General features: G+C 37.6%; 1 protein-coding gene across 1 annotated transcript in view; it reads right to left on the bottom strand.

Moving 5' to 3' along the window:
* Positions 1–13,872, bottom strand: part of LOC124285320 (tetraspanin-7-like) — a 32,123-nt gene extending 18,251 nt beyond the window's left edge. The window contains exons 1-3 of the mRNA XM_046721529.1: positions 13,692–13,872; positions 6,429–6,617; positions 2,075–2,149 (exon numbers count right to left, since the gene is read on the bottom strand). Coding sequence (XP_046577485.1) covers positions 2,075–2,149; positions 6,429–6,617; positions 13,692–13,784 — 357 coding nt within the window. The 5' untranslated portion in view covers positions 13,785–13,872. The remainder of the gene's footprint in view (positions 1–2,074; positions 2,150–6,428; positions 6,618–13,691) is intronic.
* Between the last annotated feature and the right edge of the window lie 6,477 nt (positions 13,873–20,349).

Here is a 20,349-nt window from a genome sequence, read left to right as displayed (position 1 = left end):
GATTTTCCCTTGACTCACAGACATGGGTGTCCTAGAAACTCCCAGTTATTACTTTTAAGGGTACTTGGGGGCCATACGAGTGAGTGAGTGAGTTTAGTTTTACGCCAGAATCAGCAATATTCCAGCTATATAATGGTCTGTAAATAATCAAGCCTGGACCACATAATCCAGTGATCAACAGCATGAGCATCGATCCGTGCAATTGGGAACTGATGACAGGTGTCAATCATGCCAGCGAGCGGGCCATATGTGGGTCCTGCGAAGTAACAGTGTATATAACTGTATGTTTTGATAATATCCTTAGAGCCTGGAATGAATCATTGATCATGTGGACTGATGGATGAAATGATGCACGTAACTGCTCTGAACAAACAACCAAACACTTAGCAAAGTCATAGATGTGTTGTGGGTACAATGAACAATATTGTGAGTCCGACACAGTGATTTTTTTTCTGTGCCCATTCTCTACATTTGAGCGTATTGGACGCACACTGAATGAATCTTTGCAAAACAATAATACTGGCAAAGAATTACGTGAATATTGAATGGTCTGATCATCTGGATGACTGTACTATCACTATATTTTTAGCATATTACAAAATTTTACTCCTCTTTGATTCATACATTCCTTTCTGTCTGTTTGTCTACTCTGAACAAAGTAACATCCCAACTATGAGGCCCAGTCAAAATATTCCAGTCTGGTTCAGACAATCCAAAGATTGACATAATGAGCATTTCTCAACACAATACACATGAATAGCCTGCATGCACCAAGTCAGTGAGCCTGACCACCCGATCCCGTTAGTTGCCTCTCATGACAAGTATGGTTGCACAACACCAAGGCTGTTACATTGAAATTCTGGTTTCTATATATTTATGGCAATAAAATCACGTAAACATGAAGTATTTCTATGAATACCATTGCAACTATTCACAAACATATTTGGCTGTCATTGTTCACCCATGTATTTCAGTTTGGCCAGTACAAAGAAACAGTCTATCTGTCATGTCGATATAGGACAATTACCAACACAATTTCAGGTTTGAGACGCCTGGGAATGGTATAAAATGATTAATCAATAACGTGGCAGTATTATCAATATACCGCTCCCACAGTCAAATATTTACAGACTGCTGTGAATGCTGTGTTGTGTGGCTGTGGAACCAGAACAATGTTACACAATGTTACACAATGTAATTCAGAAGACAGGACAATGGTGTTATGAAGGTTTATGTTTCACACACAATGGAGTTTTGAAAATATTAGACGTGGTATTCCCACAAGAATTTCTGAGAAGACTATTGAAAATAAACATTGTTGGAGTAAGCAGGACATGAACAGTACCGGTATTTAAGCTATATCAATGCATGACACCATCATGAGGTTTGATTTGGTTTCGTTTGGTTTGCATAGTTTAGTATTTGGTTAGTTGTTTAACCGTAAAATAACGCTGCACTCAGCAATATTCCAGCTATATGCAGCAGTCTGTAAATAATCAAGTCTGTACTAGACAATCCAGTGATCAACAGCATGATCATGGATCTATACAATTGGGATACAATAACATGTGTCCACCAAGTTAGTGAGCCTATCCACCTGATCCCTTTAGTCGCTTCTTACGACAAGCATGGGTTGCTGAAGACCAATTCTAACCCAGATCTTCACGGCTCAAAGTCACAGGTGTGAAACGCCGCGATGAATGTGGTTGAGGCTTGGCTGTTTAAAGCAATGTTCAGCAGATTCTGAAACCTTAGGAACTGGTAAGTCTCTGGCAGGATCGCAATCATTAAGAATTGCAGAACCACCAAAAACCCCAGGCATGCAACTTCGTATGTGAAGATGCTGTGTCTGAGTCAATATGTATGCTAATGCATATTATTGGCAAATAAAGCATACTGAATCAGTTATCAGCAAATGTTTCAACTCAAGCATATCGTGTAACTAATATAAACATACAGAAATTGAAAATGTCACATGTGACTTTCCCATGGAGTCAGGCCCTTAAAGATGTAGGTCAGCAGATCGGGAATACTCTTATCCTGCTTCGATACATTTTCCCTGACATTAACTTACCTTGTTTCTGTACACGAGGAGTGCAATGCCTGCGCTGAGTTCAACGATGAAAACGATGAACAGAAACCCACAATACTGCAACAGAGACAAGTCACTGAGTGAGTGAGTGAGTGAGTGTGTTTTAATGCTGTTTTAAAAAGTATTCAATTTGTATGACTGGCTAAGAGTGAGTGAGTGGGTTGAGTTTACTGCTGTTTTCAAGATTATTCAAGTTTTATCACTGGTTAAGAGAGTGAGATGGTTTTAATGCTGTTTTTAGGATTATTCCACTTATATCACTGGTTAAGAGAGTAAGAGTAAAGAGTGAATGAGTGTGTGAGTGAGTGAGTGAGCGGGGTTTGATGCCACTTTCAACAGTGCGAACCAGAATTCAAACCATGCCTTTGATGTTTCATTTCCAAACCAAGGACAGCAATACCCCAATCTCACGAGACAAATAAGTAAAGAAATGCATGCCAGACCAACTCCTAACGAAATAAGCTAAAAGCTTGCGGAATCTCTAAAAATACAATTCATGGTTTTGAGTCAGTGCGTGATATTAAAACCATTTTAAACATTATGAGTCAGAGCAAAGTGTCAGCATAATTCAGGATGAAGGCCTAAAACATTGCAGTTTTTACCATGGTTACGTCTTCGGTGTTCAAGTAAGTTGTGACAATCTATAGTCTGGATGAACATGGAATTTAACCTAGGTTTAGTTGATCCGGCATAGACCATAGATCACTGGGAATCATGTGATAGTCACAATGGCCCACAATCTGACAAGCTAAATGTTTATATACACGCTGCCACATGGATCAACATAGAGCATACAATACTATGGCTGCAATGAATACACTATGAGACAAATGTATGTTTCACGAATATAGGGTAATGAATGCAAATATTTTTCATGGATACTTTAAGTTTAATAAATTAAACATGTATTTGCTTATGATGAAACATTTAAAAAAACACATCGCAACAATGCTGCCAAGTTATAGCCTAATGACAGTTACTTTATAGCATTTACATATACCGGTATACCATTTTGGATATCACATTTTGTTAATTATAAGACTAGCTCCAGTTTGTTTTTTTCCACTATTTTACAAGACATTTGTAAATAACGAATAGAATTCTGAATGGATGTTATAATCTGAATCCTGATTTACCGAATACGCAAGTGAACGGTAACATTACTATAAAATACCAGTGATAATTAGGGGTGGGTATTGCAGAGAATTTTCATATTGTGATATATTGCGATTCCAAAGCATATATTGCGATACGTATTGCAATATATTGCAAGAATATTTTTTTCATACAAAATTACTAATAATCGAGTTAATGCTTGATTTATAAAGCAAAATCACTATGCTTGATTAAGCTTTAATAAAAACTTTTAATCATGTTAAAATGAAGGAAACAAGGAAAAGAACAATTTAACATCAACACAGTGGTTACTAGTTTGAGCTAGTATCTCCACTCTCAAAAAAGCCCTGATATTTTAGACAGCAACTTGACCTGGTCAGGACATATCAGGGATCACTGGTCAATAATGAGTAAATATATATATAACATTCAGAAACAAAACATTGCGAAACACTTGAACAAAAATTAAGAACACAACTTCAAACCGAACTTAACTTGATTTCCGGTGTGAAAAACGGAAATATCCGAAGATTTCCGAGTGTTATGAAGTTTTCCGAATGCATGTCGAAAAACCGGTTTTCGATCCGGGTATCGCAATACGTATCGATTTCATGTCTGAACCGGTAAATACCGGTAAACCGGCTATATTGCGCAGCCCTAGTGATAATTATGAAGAAAATTCTTCCAACATTCCAGCAATATCAAGAACTATTTTAATTTACAATCTGTGGCTTCAGCTGCCAATACGAAAATATTGTTGTCTCTAGAAAGGTCAGCTCAGACAAAACATCATATCAACCTGAAATGTGGGTATCTTGATTATAGACATGTTTCAGCCTGTAGACTCACATGTTTTTGTGACAGGCAATTAATTTGATATATGTTAAAAAAAGGCTTAGGGGACTTGCAGATGTTACAGAGTTATAGAGTTGTTACATTAAAACATACCTCTCACGTGTGACAGGTTGGTATGGATGAGAGAATACTGGGTTAGTCTGCTATCTACTTGACAGAACATACTGCTTGACAGAACTTCCAGCTTATTGCCCACAAAGGACTCAAAGATCCCAAGATAAATGTTCATTGTCAATCCCGAGAGTGAAAACTTCAACTTTTGGCAAAAGAACATTCTCCTACGCTGCAGCATCAAAATGGAATAATCTCCAAGAATATCTCAAATCTGCCTCCCGTCTCTCTTTCTTTGAATCTCAACTAAATACCCGCTTGTTTCTACACTGCTACCATTACAATTATCGGCTTCTTTTAGCCCAAAGAGCACATTTATGTTGTGATTTTATGCGCTCTATAAATGAATGTATTATTATTTTCATTATTAGTCAACAGCCTATTCATCAGCTGATTATAATTTTTGTGCACTTATTTTCTTAGCATGGACATTACAACTAACAGTCATTTTTGAAAAAGATATCACGAAAATGTTCATACGGTGGAATCCACAATCAAGATGTCACACAAAATTATGAACAGAGGCAGGAATTTATCTAGACCTGCCAATAAAGCAATACTCAGGTCTAAGTCTGTGGCTGATGTTGGTGCATGTTCCAAAGTTGGAATTACCAATTTCCCAATCCATGTAGTAACAGTCAGAACATTTAGTGATCAGATGTTTTGTATGATGAATACAAAATACCTCCTAATTTGAGAAAATAGGAACTTCAGTCAATTTCTTATTGTGGTGAGGTGAAATGGGGTTTAAGTAACATCATACTTAGAATATTTTGCTCATATGATGACGTGCATGCGTGTGTATGTGTGGCTGCTTGTACTAGCCCAGACTTAAGCTGGTTTTAAAGTGTTAGCTCACTGAGATACCATGCCGCAGTTAAGCATGAATACCCCACTCAGACACATTTTACTGACTGAGCAGACCAGTCCTTGTACCCATTAATGCCGAGTGTCAGGCAGGGAACAACAAGTAACATATTTTAACGTCTTTTGGTATGACGCGGCCGGGGGATCAAACCTGCGACCTTCCGCTCTCCTCTGCTGACTTGTGTGATGCATGCCATCGTACTGATGGATGCGGATGCTCTAACCACTACTGACTGACTGAGTTTGGTTTTACGCCGCTTTTAGCAATATTCCAACAACATCACGGCAGGGGACACCAGAAATGGACTTCAGACACTGTGCCCATGTGGGGATTCGAAACCCGGGTCTTTGGCGTGACGAGCCAAAGCTTTAACCATTAGGCTACCCCACCGGCCCCTCTAACCACTACACCACAGAGGCGGTCATAAATCCCTGAGACTTTTATTATTTATTATAAATAGGGGTGTCTCCATAATGGTATTCCATAGATCCAAGGTCTGTATTATTTACCCAGGGCAGGTTATATTGGTAAATGAAATAGCCATACCAAGGCATACAGCAGAAAATCCACACAGTGACCTTGTTATTTATCAACTACTCTACCTAATATAACTGAACACGCAGCTGACTAAATCCAACACACTGGAGCAGATTTACCATATTACACAGGCAAATATGTATTGGTCGTCCCCACTCACCTATTGGCCTGCCATTCCTGTCATGGCCATTGTAACACTTATGACATGTAATGTGTATTAATACACATGTATTTTCAAATGCAAAACAAGAATTTCTCTTGGCTTCTAAACTAAATGCCCTTGGCAGTCAACTAGGACCAAGAATAGAAATTTTGTTCAAAATTTGGAATTATCTCAATAGTCCTCCTTTTCTTAAATTCAGTAGTATTTTAACATTTCATTCAATGAAAATTGTAAACTAAACTATACAAATTCTTATTTATTGGTCCTGTTATTATTACAAGTCATCACCACAAGTAAGGCCCCAAAAAAATAAATGTTGTGGTTCCGATTTCCTACATTTCAGAACTAGGGTAGGTAGGTAGGTTTCTTGGGTTTTTTTGCAAGATATTTTTACATTACTCATGTGTCAGAAAATAAATTTAATTTATAATGTGGTGAGTAAAATGGTTAGGCTCGGCGGGAAATCGGAACCACAAGCTTTTTTTTTTTAGGCCTAATGACCACTAGAACATGGTTGGACAAAATATAAATTCCAATTTTCGGAACTGTTACCAGTACTTGCTTCAAAACAAGGTACTGAATATTAGCTTCTAAGCAGGTCTAATTAAATACACTATAATCACTTTTGAACGTGATAATGACATAGAGGACTGCATGCTGACTGGTGTATACGACCATATACTCACCATATACAGAAGGAAGGAGTTTCCTTTGACCGTGCAGCAGCACCCAAGGGAGCCAACCAGGACGATGACTGCCCCGACCCCAATCAGGACATAGGGTGCCTCTGGCTGGTATATAGAAGACAGTTCCAGGTACTTGTACAGATCAACCTTTGTCCATATCCCAATAGCCAGGATAACGATGCCAGTTACCTGTAAGTAAAACAGAAGGTGTCCTCCCATTACTCAGACAAACAGTTCGCAGACACCTTACAACAACAACATTTACAGTTCAGTGAACAGATTATCTACTACCAGTTACCTACACATTATAATGGAATAGTCCAAAACAAACTGAGCTGTCTGTCAAATGGGTGTCTGTCAATTGGGAGATAATCAAACAGAAACCTTTATATAATGTCTCTTAATATCTATTGTTATACACCTTATAGCTGTTCACATAATGTCCAGTGAGTCAGTGAGTATGGTTTTACATCGCTGTTAGCAATATTCCAGCAATATTATGGCAAGGGGACACTAGAAATGGGCTTCACACACTGTACCCATGTGAGTGAGTGAGTGAGTATGGTTTTACGCCGCTTTTAGCAATATTCCAGCAATATCACGGTGGGGGACACCAGAAATGGGCTTCACACATTGCACCCATGTGGGGAATCGAACCCGGGTCTTCAGCATGTCGAGCGGAAGCTTTAACCATTAGGCTACCCCACCGCCCCTGTACCCATGTGGGAATGGAACCTGGGTCTTCAACGTGATAGCGAACGCTTTAACCACTAGGCTTCCCCACCAGCCCATAATGTCCAGAGAGGCCAGCACCTACCCTAGTAACTCCTTTTTGGTTATCTGCAACTTAAGGCTGTTAATATTATTTTGTTTCCAGTCTCCTTCCCCACTGCCCTGAACTTTCATTTCAACAAGAAATAATCAGAAGTTTTCATATCTCAATTTTTCCTTCAGTTGTGGACATTTATGATCTGATGTGATAAAAAATAATTACTCTTATCCTTGCACACTCAAAGAAATACAGGTTAGCCTTATCTTTCTTCACCTACCTGTATTTAAAAAAAATGTTTTCAAAGCAAAGTGTCTTGATCTTCATCATGAATTAATTTAAACACTATTCCCAAGTGATCTAAATTTTATAATTTCATAAAATGTGTTGCAGAATTATTTTTAACATAAAACAAAACACATTTTTATGAAAAAAAAAAAACCGAAGTAAAAAAGTTAAACTTAATATTTTGCGTTGGTCCTGTTTTCAGTGCAATGTAAGTTACCTTTCTAGAGTAAAAGAATATAATTTATTATTACCATAACAAAGGTGATACTTAGCAAAGTTGGAATTCCAATTTCGTGAATTTTACAGACAATTGTTGCAGACATGGGGCCAAATAACACCCATAAATATCCCTGTTACATTTAACACAGTAACCTTGAAATCAACATATCTTGCAAGATAGGACAAAATTATTGCACACACTGACACAGTGACATGCATGCACATATATGAGTGGCTATTAGTATGAGGCCAGACTGATAATTACCGATAAGTATAACACGATTATACCCCAGATACAGTATACTCCCAGATGACCAATCATAAGTTAAATCCCTTTAATGATGAGAGCCAGACAGAGTAACAAGAAGTGCCATATTTTAACATTGTTCAGTATGGTGCATTTACCAATGACTTTCCCAAATCGGGCTGCTGATCTTATCCACAAGGCCATGTCCTATGATGTCAAAAGGCAGTGTAGGAAAGATAGCCCGTCCCAACGTCCGAGACGGTTGAATTTTGTGGAGGACGGGTTAAAAAGATATCTAGTCCGTCCTCATGTCGGGTAAATTTTAGCAAACCAATGACATATATATAATGATTATAACCTTTTTGAATATTTACTGCCGAAGGTGTTTTATTTATATTTGGAGGACAGGCTAGATTTTGGCAGGACTGGTAAAAAATTTGACCTGCCAGTCCTGTGGACAGGCTAGATTTTCTACATCTTTCCTACACTGCAAAAGGGTGTATATGCTGTATACAATAAGCAGCAGTAACAGTTGGTTTGTGCAGTGAGTATGTGAATAAATCCTACAATCATTCTGCATACAGGAATATGTTTGATAAGCTGAAAACATCCGCTACCACATGTTACTGCTGTCCAGTCACCAAACAATGTTTAGTATGGTTCAACACTGCTTTTAGCAATATTACAGCAATATCACAGAGGGGGACACATGTGGGCTTCACACATTTTACCCATGTGGGGAATCGAACCCAGGTCTTCAGCGTGACAAGCAGACGCTTTAACCATCAGGCTACCCCACCACATTATTGTATATATGAATACACAATGAGTGTCAGAGAGTGGTCAAATGCAACAAATGTCGTTTGGGATTACACTGTCACAGTGTACAGATTCAAGTACAGATTCTAGGACATTTTGGGGTTGAGTCCCGCCTGGGGCCTAATGACACATCTTATCAACTGCAAATGATCGATCTAACACACTCAGCAACTGAGGCTTCCACAAAAATGCAAGTCTGACAAGAGGGAGTTTAAGTCATATACTTTGCGTACACTTCTGACAAGTATCCCGGGCTGGTTAAAGGTTTTGGGATATCTGTCTCTTCAAATACAGAAGTCCATCAGTGGGTCCACAACACTTTATTCGGCGTCTAAATATGCAGTTACATGATAGTGCAGCAACGGCCAGGCAGCATCACAGAGGCGATCGTCAGCCCACCTGCCTAGCCGCTGTCCGAGGGTCAAGTCCCGATACATTAAGAATTCATTGTCTATATACTATACTGACTGTCAGGCTGCCCTGTATCGTATTACGATGCATGTATGGTCAGCCTGCAGTATCCAGGACCTCCTCCACAATGTTAAACTTCCTGGCCAGCCGACCATACTCTAAGGTTAATTAGGGTTAATTACACGCAGGCAGCTGATCTGTACATGGCTGTGCTGATGGTCATGATAATAAGCTGCTGATATTTCATGTATATTGTCAGCACTGTGATTTAGATTTAGATAACACAACTTTAACTTAACTTAGAGAATATACAAACATGTCAATATTTCCCGATAAAACCCATACCCCATCAAAGTGCCTACGACACAAGTGTAAATTGACCTTTCTAGAGATTTCAGGGCCTAAAGAAGTCAGCATATAAAAGACCAAGTTCATTTTGCATTCTCAAAAAGGGACCCAAAATCTGCAACCATATTAACCATATCAACAGAACTTGGCTCTGTAGCTCACCAGAATCAAAGAGAAATATAGCAATGTCTGAAGTCTGATTGCATTTCTGTGCTGTTTTAAAGACACCATAACTATCATTCACACACATTTTTGGCTTTATATTCTTTTTTGTCTCATGAGAGAGGTGAAAATGGCAGCAACAGGAGAAAAACAGAGCTGTTTAAAGGCCAAGTTGGTAACTTTATCAAATATTATAGCATACTTCCTGCTTATTAAATTCCAATAGCACACAAGCAAAAATATCTTAAAGACAACATGACATTTCAAACATGGCTACCAGGTCAGCCATATCTAAAGATAAATTGGAATTCTGTGAGTAAAAGTTGACGACTAAAAACATTCCAGAATATAAGCTTACTAAAGGTCAAAAACATTAAATCTGGAAGTACCATTCACGTTAATCACACACTATTTTGCAAAATGACAGAGTGACAAGACTAGCCAAAGCAAATATTCTTTTGCACACAGAGAAATATACTGGTCCTATTTGAACTCTCCTGGCCACAATGGTGCTTACAAAAAGATATTGAATAATACTTTATTCTAATGCTTCTAGCTCAAAGTTTACCAAATGACAGTAATGATGGGCACATATTAATACTTATCAACTTCAGAGGTGTAATTGTTTGCAACAGGTCAACATTTGACCTTCTAGGTAATGTTTCTAGCTCAAAGTTTACCAAATGGCAGTAATAACCGGCACATATTAATACTAGTTAACTTCAGAGGTTTATTTGTTTCAAACAGGTCTACATATGACCTTCTCCCACAAAATGTGTCACACAACCATTAGTCATAAATAGAACACCTCAGACTGCAATTACTGATACAGTAAAGATGATTCAAGGAGATCAATTAGAATGAAAAAACAGTCAACCATGGTAACCGCTGTTCCATGCAGGGTAGTCTGTCTCACAGTCCCTGAACCACATTATTTTCCCTACTGCCAAGCCCTATCTGCAGTGCTAAAGCCCTAAATAAAGGAAGTCTAGATTTCCTCTGGTCTTCCTGGGGCTCCTTTTCAAATTAAATTGGCTTGTTTGTTACTATCAAAATTATATATATTCAGAGACTAAGCATTAGTCTACATGCAGGGTTGTTTAGGTTGCTGATCTTGCTTAGTCTACAGACAGTCTTTGCTTACAGAGTTAAATACAGTCAATCTAAAATGATTCAAGAAATACATTAACAAAACAAGATACGACTCTACTGAATTAAATATCAACCAACTTATATATATCATAAAATATCATTTCAAACTAGAAAAACATATTTTCAGCAAAAATGATGTAAAATTCTACATAAAGTGGTCATCTCTGTTCCCTTGATGTAAAATTATTCTTTAAAATCCCTAAAAAACAAAAACATTGTGTTCCTTGTGAGTAAATCCTTTCTGCACCCTGTGTCTATTCCGTTATCTTTCTCTTTTCAATCTCTCTGTCTTTCTGCACGTTTATAAAAAGAAAAACCCAGAAAAAACCTCACTTTTGTCACTCTCTAATACATAGTTGTATCATGTGGTTCTCTCAATAAAACTGCAAGTAATTCTAGGTAAGAAAAAAAGAAGAAAAAAATGAAGAAAGAAACCAGTCAACCATGGTAAAGACTGTTCCATGCAGTCTTTGCTTATGATTGAGTTTACAGTCAATCTAAAATGATTTTCTTTTGTCGTCTGCTGTATTTTCCAGATATTCATGGTTGTTTTTTTCTCAGTGCTGACAAGACGATCATTTGAATATATCAGGATTCACATGTTATATAAGCTATTTATTGTGTATCTTTATGCCAAAAGTCACACAAACATAATTTACTATGTGTCATCTTCAATACCTGACCATAACTCATTTAACTTTAGGGCGGTGGGGTAGCCTAGTGGTTAAAGCGTTGGCTCGTCACATCGAAGACCCGGGTTCAAATCCCCACATGGGTACATTGTGTGAAGCCCATTTCTGGTGTCCCCCGCCGTGATGTTGCTGGAATATTGTTAAAGCGGCGTAAAACCAAACTCAGTCAGTCAGTCAGTCATTTAACTTTAGTGATCCTTTGGAAAACATACACGCTGCACACCAGCAGACTTATGTTAAAACATGGTAGATAGGAAGGCTGTTCAAATACAAGAAGTTCTAATGGTCTCAAGAACAAATGAGACAAGACAGATATTTTTTAATATTGACCAGTTCAGACGATAGGATTTTTCACATTTTCAACCATGTCATTTACCATGTTTACCAAAGGAAACTAGACAGATGTAAACCTTTACAGAGATTTCAGGGCCTAAAGAAGTTAGCATATAAAGGATACCGTTGATTTTCACATTACACACAGTGACAAAAAAGGGTCTCAACATCTAAAAGAGTCCATTGTTGTTTACCAATACTGTCAGACAACTGACATCAAAATGTGTTATTACCGGTATATGTCTTTGGTAAGGGTTCACTAATGCATGAAATACTATGGTGCGTTCTGGCAGGTTTGAGAAAACTTAAAATGTGAAATAGTTTGGATTCTGACTCATCCTGATCAGTAAAATATACAGTTAAGAATAGCTGAAAGAGAGGTCGACCAATGAACACTGCATATGCAAGCATACCAGTACCTGGAGATTAGCAATCTCAAAGCAGAAAAGTTCACTATTTATGTAGTAGAGTGAAGATAAAAATAGTAGTGTTTGGATGTCAAGACATATGTATTTCATGTAAACTAAAAAATACTCTCCTTTAACTTGTTTATAAATCTACTTGGAAAAGGCAATATTCACTTCAGGAAAGCAATTAAAGGTATTAAGAAAATAAGCAGTGATACATGTTAATTTTTTTAGAGCTTTAATAACATAACAGGTGTGAATAATATATTTCTTGTGAAAAGTTGGTGTAATTCATGATTATGTATTGATGCGCTCTATAAATGTATGTTCTATTATTGCTATTATTAGGTGCATTGTTTTGATCATAGAAGGTACTGATTATAAAAGAAAACTACTATGATATTTACAAATATGTATGCATGTTTTGGGTCACTGAACATTACCTGTTCACTAATGTTATACATCCCTCACAAAATATATTAGTAGATCATAAGAGTCTGGTTAACAACACTGATATGAATAACTCACTCAGGTGATTTTTTGGTAAGAATCGTCATTCTAAGTATCAGGCTGATCAGAAATAACTTGGATTCATCGACTTTAAACTCAAAATCATGATACTGTTGCAAATTCATGTGAACTGAGACAGTCCAAGTGTGGGTCATTGTCAACTGTTTAAACACATGTATTTCATTTGAATAAGCTTACAAACAAATAGATTTCTGGATTTGAAACAAACTAAGCTGTATTATCAGTCTATGTCTTTATGTTTTTAACCATTAGCTCAAGAACAATTAGACTTACTAATAGTACTAAGAAGTCTGTACATTAACACTAAAATCTACTGAAAATGATGTCAAGTGACAGGTACCGACACATTATGTTACTCAAACTTACATGTTTACATATAGTAATACATTTCTTCGCAAAATTGAATGTATTCCCAAGTACTTTATGTCTGCGGTGTGTGACATGCATTACTGATATTCATAAATCAAATTAGATACAGATAGTGATACTCAAATTCTAGTAAACCACAAATGAATCTAACATATGTTACACGATTTATGTTTATCATGCCTGTCACGGTTATTTCAATAACCGATACTGATATTCCGTCATATGAATAAAAGCCTATGTATGGCGTGGTAATTATCACTGTACAAGCCTATATCAACAGCTGACGATGTACAGCTTGCGTTACGACCGAATCTAATTATTCCTCTTAATTTTATATATAATTCCATAAATAACACAACCGCACAATAAGCAATCGATTATGGGAGTATAAGTATAAATTCTTCACAAGCAGCAGTCATTAACATAATTACTTATGCTGTGTCACGTTAGCTCTGCCGTCATTTCAGGGCAGAGAAATTCTACGACAGTGTCCTGACGATGGAGGAAAGCTCTTACCCAGAAGATGAAATTAAACACCATCAAAAGTGTCTTCATGCATGTCACAATTGGTGCTGTAGATAGCGACGATTGGTACTGCCCTTTCGTCATGGTGATTTTGTTGGCGGACTGTTTTCTCGTAGCTGTCAAAGTATTTCGCCGTCTTGTGCTGTTGCAGACAGGATGTCAGGTGATTAAGATATCACGCATGCGCAGATGATAGAGATGTAGCAGACGACACGTGAGTTTGACAGGTGCTTGTTGGGTTAAATCTTCTTATAATAGATCTAGAGTAACGTTCCGGAATGTCATTCCCTATGCAGTAGTGTTATATTGTGAATCTCAATGTGTTAATACATTTGTAATATGGACTACAAAGGGTTTGATAATGCTCAATAATAAAAATAACTTTTGGTGATTTATAAAACCAGATGTTTAGTCCTAGGAAACAAATAAATGCAGTAGATCAAGCATATCAAAATTCATTTTGTCTCGATTTGATATATTTTTGTGATTTGCTCTTCATAATATTCATTACATTTGGTAAAACGAAATTTGCAAATTGATATTTCTACCTTTTTTTAAAAATGTTATTAATTAATTAAATTTCATACAGGAGACCAAAACATATTGTCACACAAAGAGGATTTTGCAAACAGAAACATGAAGAGATGTACCTTTTCCATCAACAATGGGATCAAAAGATGTTGGTGAAACAATGTGTTCAAATCTGTGTCACTGAGAATGGTTTAACAAAGAATGTGGATAATTGAGTGGTTTGTACATTATGCAATCTGTCACTTTAACAGGCATAAGTAAGAGCTGAGTAAGTTGTTACTCCACTTTTAGCAATATTCTAGTAATATCATGGCAGGGACACCAAAAAGGGTTTTCACACCTTGTACCCATGAATGGAATTAAACCCTGAAAATCTTTGACATCACATCACAAACACTAGCTTTAACCACTGGGCTACCCTATTGCCCACATAAGTGATAAGAACAAGAAAGTGTTGGTCAGCAGCTATGTTGCGATTGTATATAAGTATATGTACATACAAATGAACAAGGATGAGCCTAGTGGCAGCAAGAGTTGTATACTCCCCGGGGAGTTGAGATTGATAATACGATGTGCCGTCGAGATTGATATCCAATGATCGAGGGAAAAATACCAGCACCTTGAGCATGCACCAGTTCCGTGGATATGTGCACTATATAAATATCCTATAATATAATAATAATAACAATGTATATTGATATATAGTACTTCATGGTGTGACAGATGTTTCATATGCATCAAATATGGACAATCATAATCAAAGTAGCTGTGGAATGGCTGTGTGGCGTAGGTAGTGTTCATCACCTAGAAAGAAGGTATCTCTCTTCACAGCCTGTCTGGAACAGCGTTAACATTGCCATAACATCTAATAAAGTACTTCTTTTCCATAGAGGGTAGGGCTTTGTCTTGTATTGGTCTTCACATGTAGTTGGCTTGGTCTTGAAAGCATCCAGTTCCATTTCACAAGGATCAGCTTGATGATGCAGATGCTGTTTTCTGGGGTTGAGAAATCTTATGGTGCCATGTACTCCTGTGATTGAACCTGTACCAATCTCAGTAAAACTATTTCCTGCCTCTTAAAGTGTCACAGGGTTTTACCTTGCCCCACAAAACTAAGGGGGGTGGTGGGGTAGCCAAGTGGTTAAAGCGTTCGCTTGTCATGCCGAACACCCGGGTTCGATTCCCCACATGGGTACAATGTGTGAAGCCCATTTCTGGTGTTCCCCGCCGTGATATTGCTGGAATATTGCTAAAAGCGGCGTAAAACCATACTCACTCACAAAACTAAGGGGCCAGATTACCCTGATTACTAATTCCAATACAAGGGTTTTCTCATTTTGTTTGTTTGTTATTTTACGCTGCAATCAGAACTATTCCAGCTATATGGCTTCAGTCTGTAAATAATCGAGTCTGGACCAGACAATCCAGTGATCAACACCATGAGCATCGGCCTGCCCAATGGGGTTATGTTGACACATGTCATGGGTTGCTGAAGACCAGTTCTTACCCGGACCTTCATTGGTTATGTTTTCAACAAATACAGTAGTGTAGTCTACTGTACTGGGAGATGTAAACAGAACTTCTTATTTCTTGTTGAGATTTTGCAAGGGTGAATATTACTGTGTGTCCCATATGACGCTGCATCAATATTTATTTCTCCCTCTGTAGCATACCCCTGCCGTGATATTGCTTGAATATAAGCAGCGTAAAACCCAACTCACTCACTCTGTCGTATACATTTGTGCATACTGGATGCACATTTCTGCACAAAGTAAAACCCTGGTGTCAATCAATTTTTTTCCCGTTGTGCAGCTGCCGTTTTGAATATAGAATTCAATGTTAATAAGCTACAGAGTTACTCAGTGCCATATGAATGTCATGCTGAAACTGTTCATTATATTGTTATATTGATAATGTAGAAAAGTGGGCACAGGATGGAACATTGTGGTACCCATGTCTTAACAGGATTTTAATGAGAACTGTTATTTATTACCAACTATCCTCAGCGTTCTATTTTCGGAATCATGCTTACATCTTCTGAAGAATTATGCTTGAAGAAATCTTTAGGCTGGCAGACTTTGAAGATTTGCATACAGATTAATTGATATATACTCAAAAGCATACTTACTTTTCTTGATAACTGAAAATTATTTGTTGTTGAATTTGCAGGTTTTGAATCTGTAATAAGGATTGCAGTGCAAGCCAAAGGTGCTGAGAACAACAAAGAAAAGCAGCAGAGAACATCAAAATAGACTGAATCACATGTTACTGTCCCCAAGTTAGACACCTCGGCCATTTAAAGTTTCTGTACTCTTTAATATATTAAATATAATAAAAAATTAAATGTAAATAAAAAAGAATGTTAATACCAAGCACTTAGCTTTCTTGTGAAGTTTCATATGTCCTCTACATACCGCCTTCATTCAAGCACTGACACAGGAAGGAATTGAATGAGCAGTCAGTAGTAGATCCTGAGTTCGAGCAAAAAAGACCAAAACAAAACATATTCGAATCAGCTGCCAAATTACAGTTGGGCAATTAGAAACAGAAATATATAATCTTGCCCTTATGTTTGTTGGTTGACAATGACAGTGTAAATGACTCAAGCAGATAATGACAAATTTTACACAACTGGATGCCTTATGACTTCAAAGCATCACCATGAAATATGAACATGTCCTGGATGTCCTGGAGAAACAAACTCAATACATGTTTGTGTAACAGCTAGCGGTATCACGTCAAGATTGAACACAGACGAATACTTGTAAAGGGTTCAGGGATTTATTGTCTTGGATGGATCAGGTGATAAAACCCTGAAACAAGACATAAACATCTCAAATTACTGGTATACAGCAACAAGTACATAGTAAACATAATTATATTTAACATTTTCTGTACATCACAAGGGTTACTCAATCTAAGTATAAATATAAGCCTATCTTACAAATTACAGACATACAGATGAAAATCTGATATGTAACAACATTGAGAACATAACCCATGCAATTACTAACCTCGTCTCAGGGATGCAGGTAATCCACAGTCTAAACCACCAGTGGCAAATAAGTGCTTCAAAGACCTAATAATAAAATAACACAATTAAATATAATCTATATTACACACACACACGCACTCTTTCTCATGTCATCCATAATATGTACCTAATCTACAATGTATACACTATAGTCTACATTAACCAAACGTATAATAATCATAATACCTAACAGTGTGTCATGATATTAAGCATATAAAATATTTACATCATATTAGCATGTAGATGATATAACAACACATAATATATTTCAGACAAATGATTAAAATGATGAAACTAACTAGACTAAAACATCATATCCTAACCTCCTTATGATAATATACATACAAAGACATCTAAAGTAACTTACCCCAATAAGTGCAGTGCTGTGATAAAGGAGACAGAGTTGAAATTGTTGCAGTCAAGAGTTGAAATTGTAGCAGTCAAGAGTTGAAATTGTAGCAGTGACCAGGAAAAAGAATGTTGGGGTACATAAAGATCCAGATCTGGTCACATGCTCTAGAAACAATAGCAAACCAATCACTGGCCAAGCCGTTGGCTGGACCAGGGCCTAGATTTTCGAAGCTCTCTTAGCGCTAAGATAGTCGTAAGTTAATGTTAATGTATGGCACTTACGACTGTCTTAGCGCTAAGAGAGCTTCGAAAATCTAGGCCCAGGAGTCTGAAGAAAAATAGAACCCCATGCAGGCTTACATAACTTAACCTAAGGATTAGTAGAGTGCTGTGTTAATTCAAAAGGTTGTTATATTGCTTAACTATATTATATACTTAGGTTTAAAATACACAATATTTACACAGCTACATTTGGCTCTTCCAGAAATATAGAGTGAGCGAGTGAGAGAGACTGAGTTAGCTGAGTTTACAGTTGTATGACTGCATGTCTGTTTAATGTGGTGGCGTGTGGGCATGTGCATAGTGCTCAGGTCACAAATCAGGTGAAGTTAAGCAACGATGGGGGTGGAGAGTCCTTGGATGGGTGACTGTGTTTGGCAGCATGACTCCTGAGAGTTTCTAGGACTTCAGTCTGCCCCACAACGAAGCACATGACACATGTGGTCTCACCTTAGGCGAGTGAGTTTGTTAAACTCTCTTCATCCAGCAGAAAATGGGTACCCGGTGGGATAAGGCATGTAACCACTAACCTTCAAGTACCTCACAGGCAGCTTGGGTTATCTGGGGTAATAATGATTCGAACATGCATTGTGTAGAGAAAGGCGCATGATAAATGGAATATTATTATTATTTATGTCACAGGGAAGCTGGTCTGAGAAGTTGGCTGAAACCCATGAGTACCGCCATGGTGCTGACAAGCCAAGAAACATAATAGTGAAGTAGGATTATACACCCCAAGGTAAGTAACTCTGCACAGTGGCTTAGATGACTGGGCTTCCCCAACCACCCATGCTCCCATTGAAATAATGAGACGTAGGAATGAAATTTATGAATTTGTGTATGGAAGCAGTGATATTAGAGACCTGTGAAGATCCGGGGTTAGAATTGGTCTTCAGCAACCCATGCTTGTTGTAAGAGGTGACTAACATGGTGACGATGGCAAACTTGATGTTGTATTACAAAGGACACTTTTTAAATGCCCATTTTGAAATTAGACTTAGCTTCATTATAAACGATAGCTGACGTACAAAATAATAACTTTCATTTTGAAACTATGAAGGATGTAGCTACCATGAAGTCTCACTATCACTATATAAAGAAACAGGTAGGAGGGATCATCTCAATAGCAAAACCAGGACAGTTGTTGCAGAGTGAGTGAGTGAGTTTAGTTTTACGCCACACGCAGCAATATTCCAGCTATATGGCGGCGGCGGTCTGTAAATAATCAAGTCTGGACCAGACAACCCAGTGATCAACAGCATGAGCATCGATTGGGAACCAATGACACGTGTCAACCTGACCACTCGATCCCATTAGTCGCCTCTTACGACAAGCATGGATTACTGAAGATCAATATTCTAAGCCAGACCTTCACGGGTCAGGTGTCGCAGAGGGAGATAGAGATAGAGATTGGGCTGGGGAATAGAGATATCAGCGGAGATAAGATAATGCTTTAGGGGAATTAAACTGGGGAAGCAAATGGCATGTCATAACAATTAACAAATAATATCCAGTCCTGTCGATCTTTGGGTGGTCATGCCACCTATATATTTTGAGACATTTTAATATTATGGCTGATTTAAAGGTCACATGCAACGTAAAACACAACTTTGCAGATTCTGATACCTTTCGGTATGGGCTTACCGAAACAAATCATCAAAAATGCAAATTCAACTTATAAAGTTGAAAAATAACGCGATGAAAGAAAACGCGCGTGAAATCGGAGTTCAAACGATTCACTAACTGGTTTCAACAGCTGGGCTGCGCTCATAGCACATGCGCAGTGAAATAGGTTCGGCAACTTGGAAACGGGCTGTCCGGTGAATACTCGGTGAAGGCTTTGGTGTGAGCTATTATCCTAATGTTTTGTTGATATCTCACAGGCGCGAGCTTTTTATATGTTATGACAGTAAATAAACTGTTTATAAAATTTCATTTGTCTATTTTACCACATGTTCTTCTTACCGAGTCACTTTCTCAGTTCAATACTTAAAAGCAATGTCATTATTTAGCGTTGACAGAATTTCTAACTGTGATATAGATATGTCGTTGTCACAGACAAAACTCAATGTCTTGTTTTATTGACACCTGTGTGTCTGCCTGCCTGCCTGCTAATGACAATATTCAATACACAACTGCAATCACTGACCACGGTTTATGCCCGGACTGTCGACAACAAGAAATAATCCGTCCAAATTACTTGTCGACAGTCCGGGAAAAGGGAGGTGATGTTCTACATGAGTGACTTCACTCCCACTGTTCTCGAAATTAACAAACCAATTAAAACAGAGTGTGATATATACAGTAGACAATATATTTATTCAGTCAATATAACAACATGCATGTATCAAGCATGTATCATATGTCACACAATATAACATATTTGTATAAAGCTCACACAATATATTTGTGTGTGTGTGTGTGTGTTTTATATAAATAAGTGATTTCTGCAGG

This window comes from Haliotis rubra, unplaced genomic scaffold (genome assembly GCF_003918875.1).
Source record: "Haliotis rubra isolate DU_JTF1 unplaced genomic scaffold, ASM391887v1 Scf359, whole genome shotgun sequence".
NCBI classification, from domain to species: domain Eukaryota; kingdom Metazoa; phylum Mollusca; class Gastropoda; order Lepetellida; family Haliotidae; genus Haliotis; species Haliotis rubra.
The sequence above is the reverse complement of the archived record's forward strand: the minus strand, read 5'-3'. Positions and strand labels throughout refer to the sequence as shown.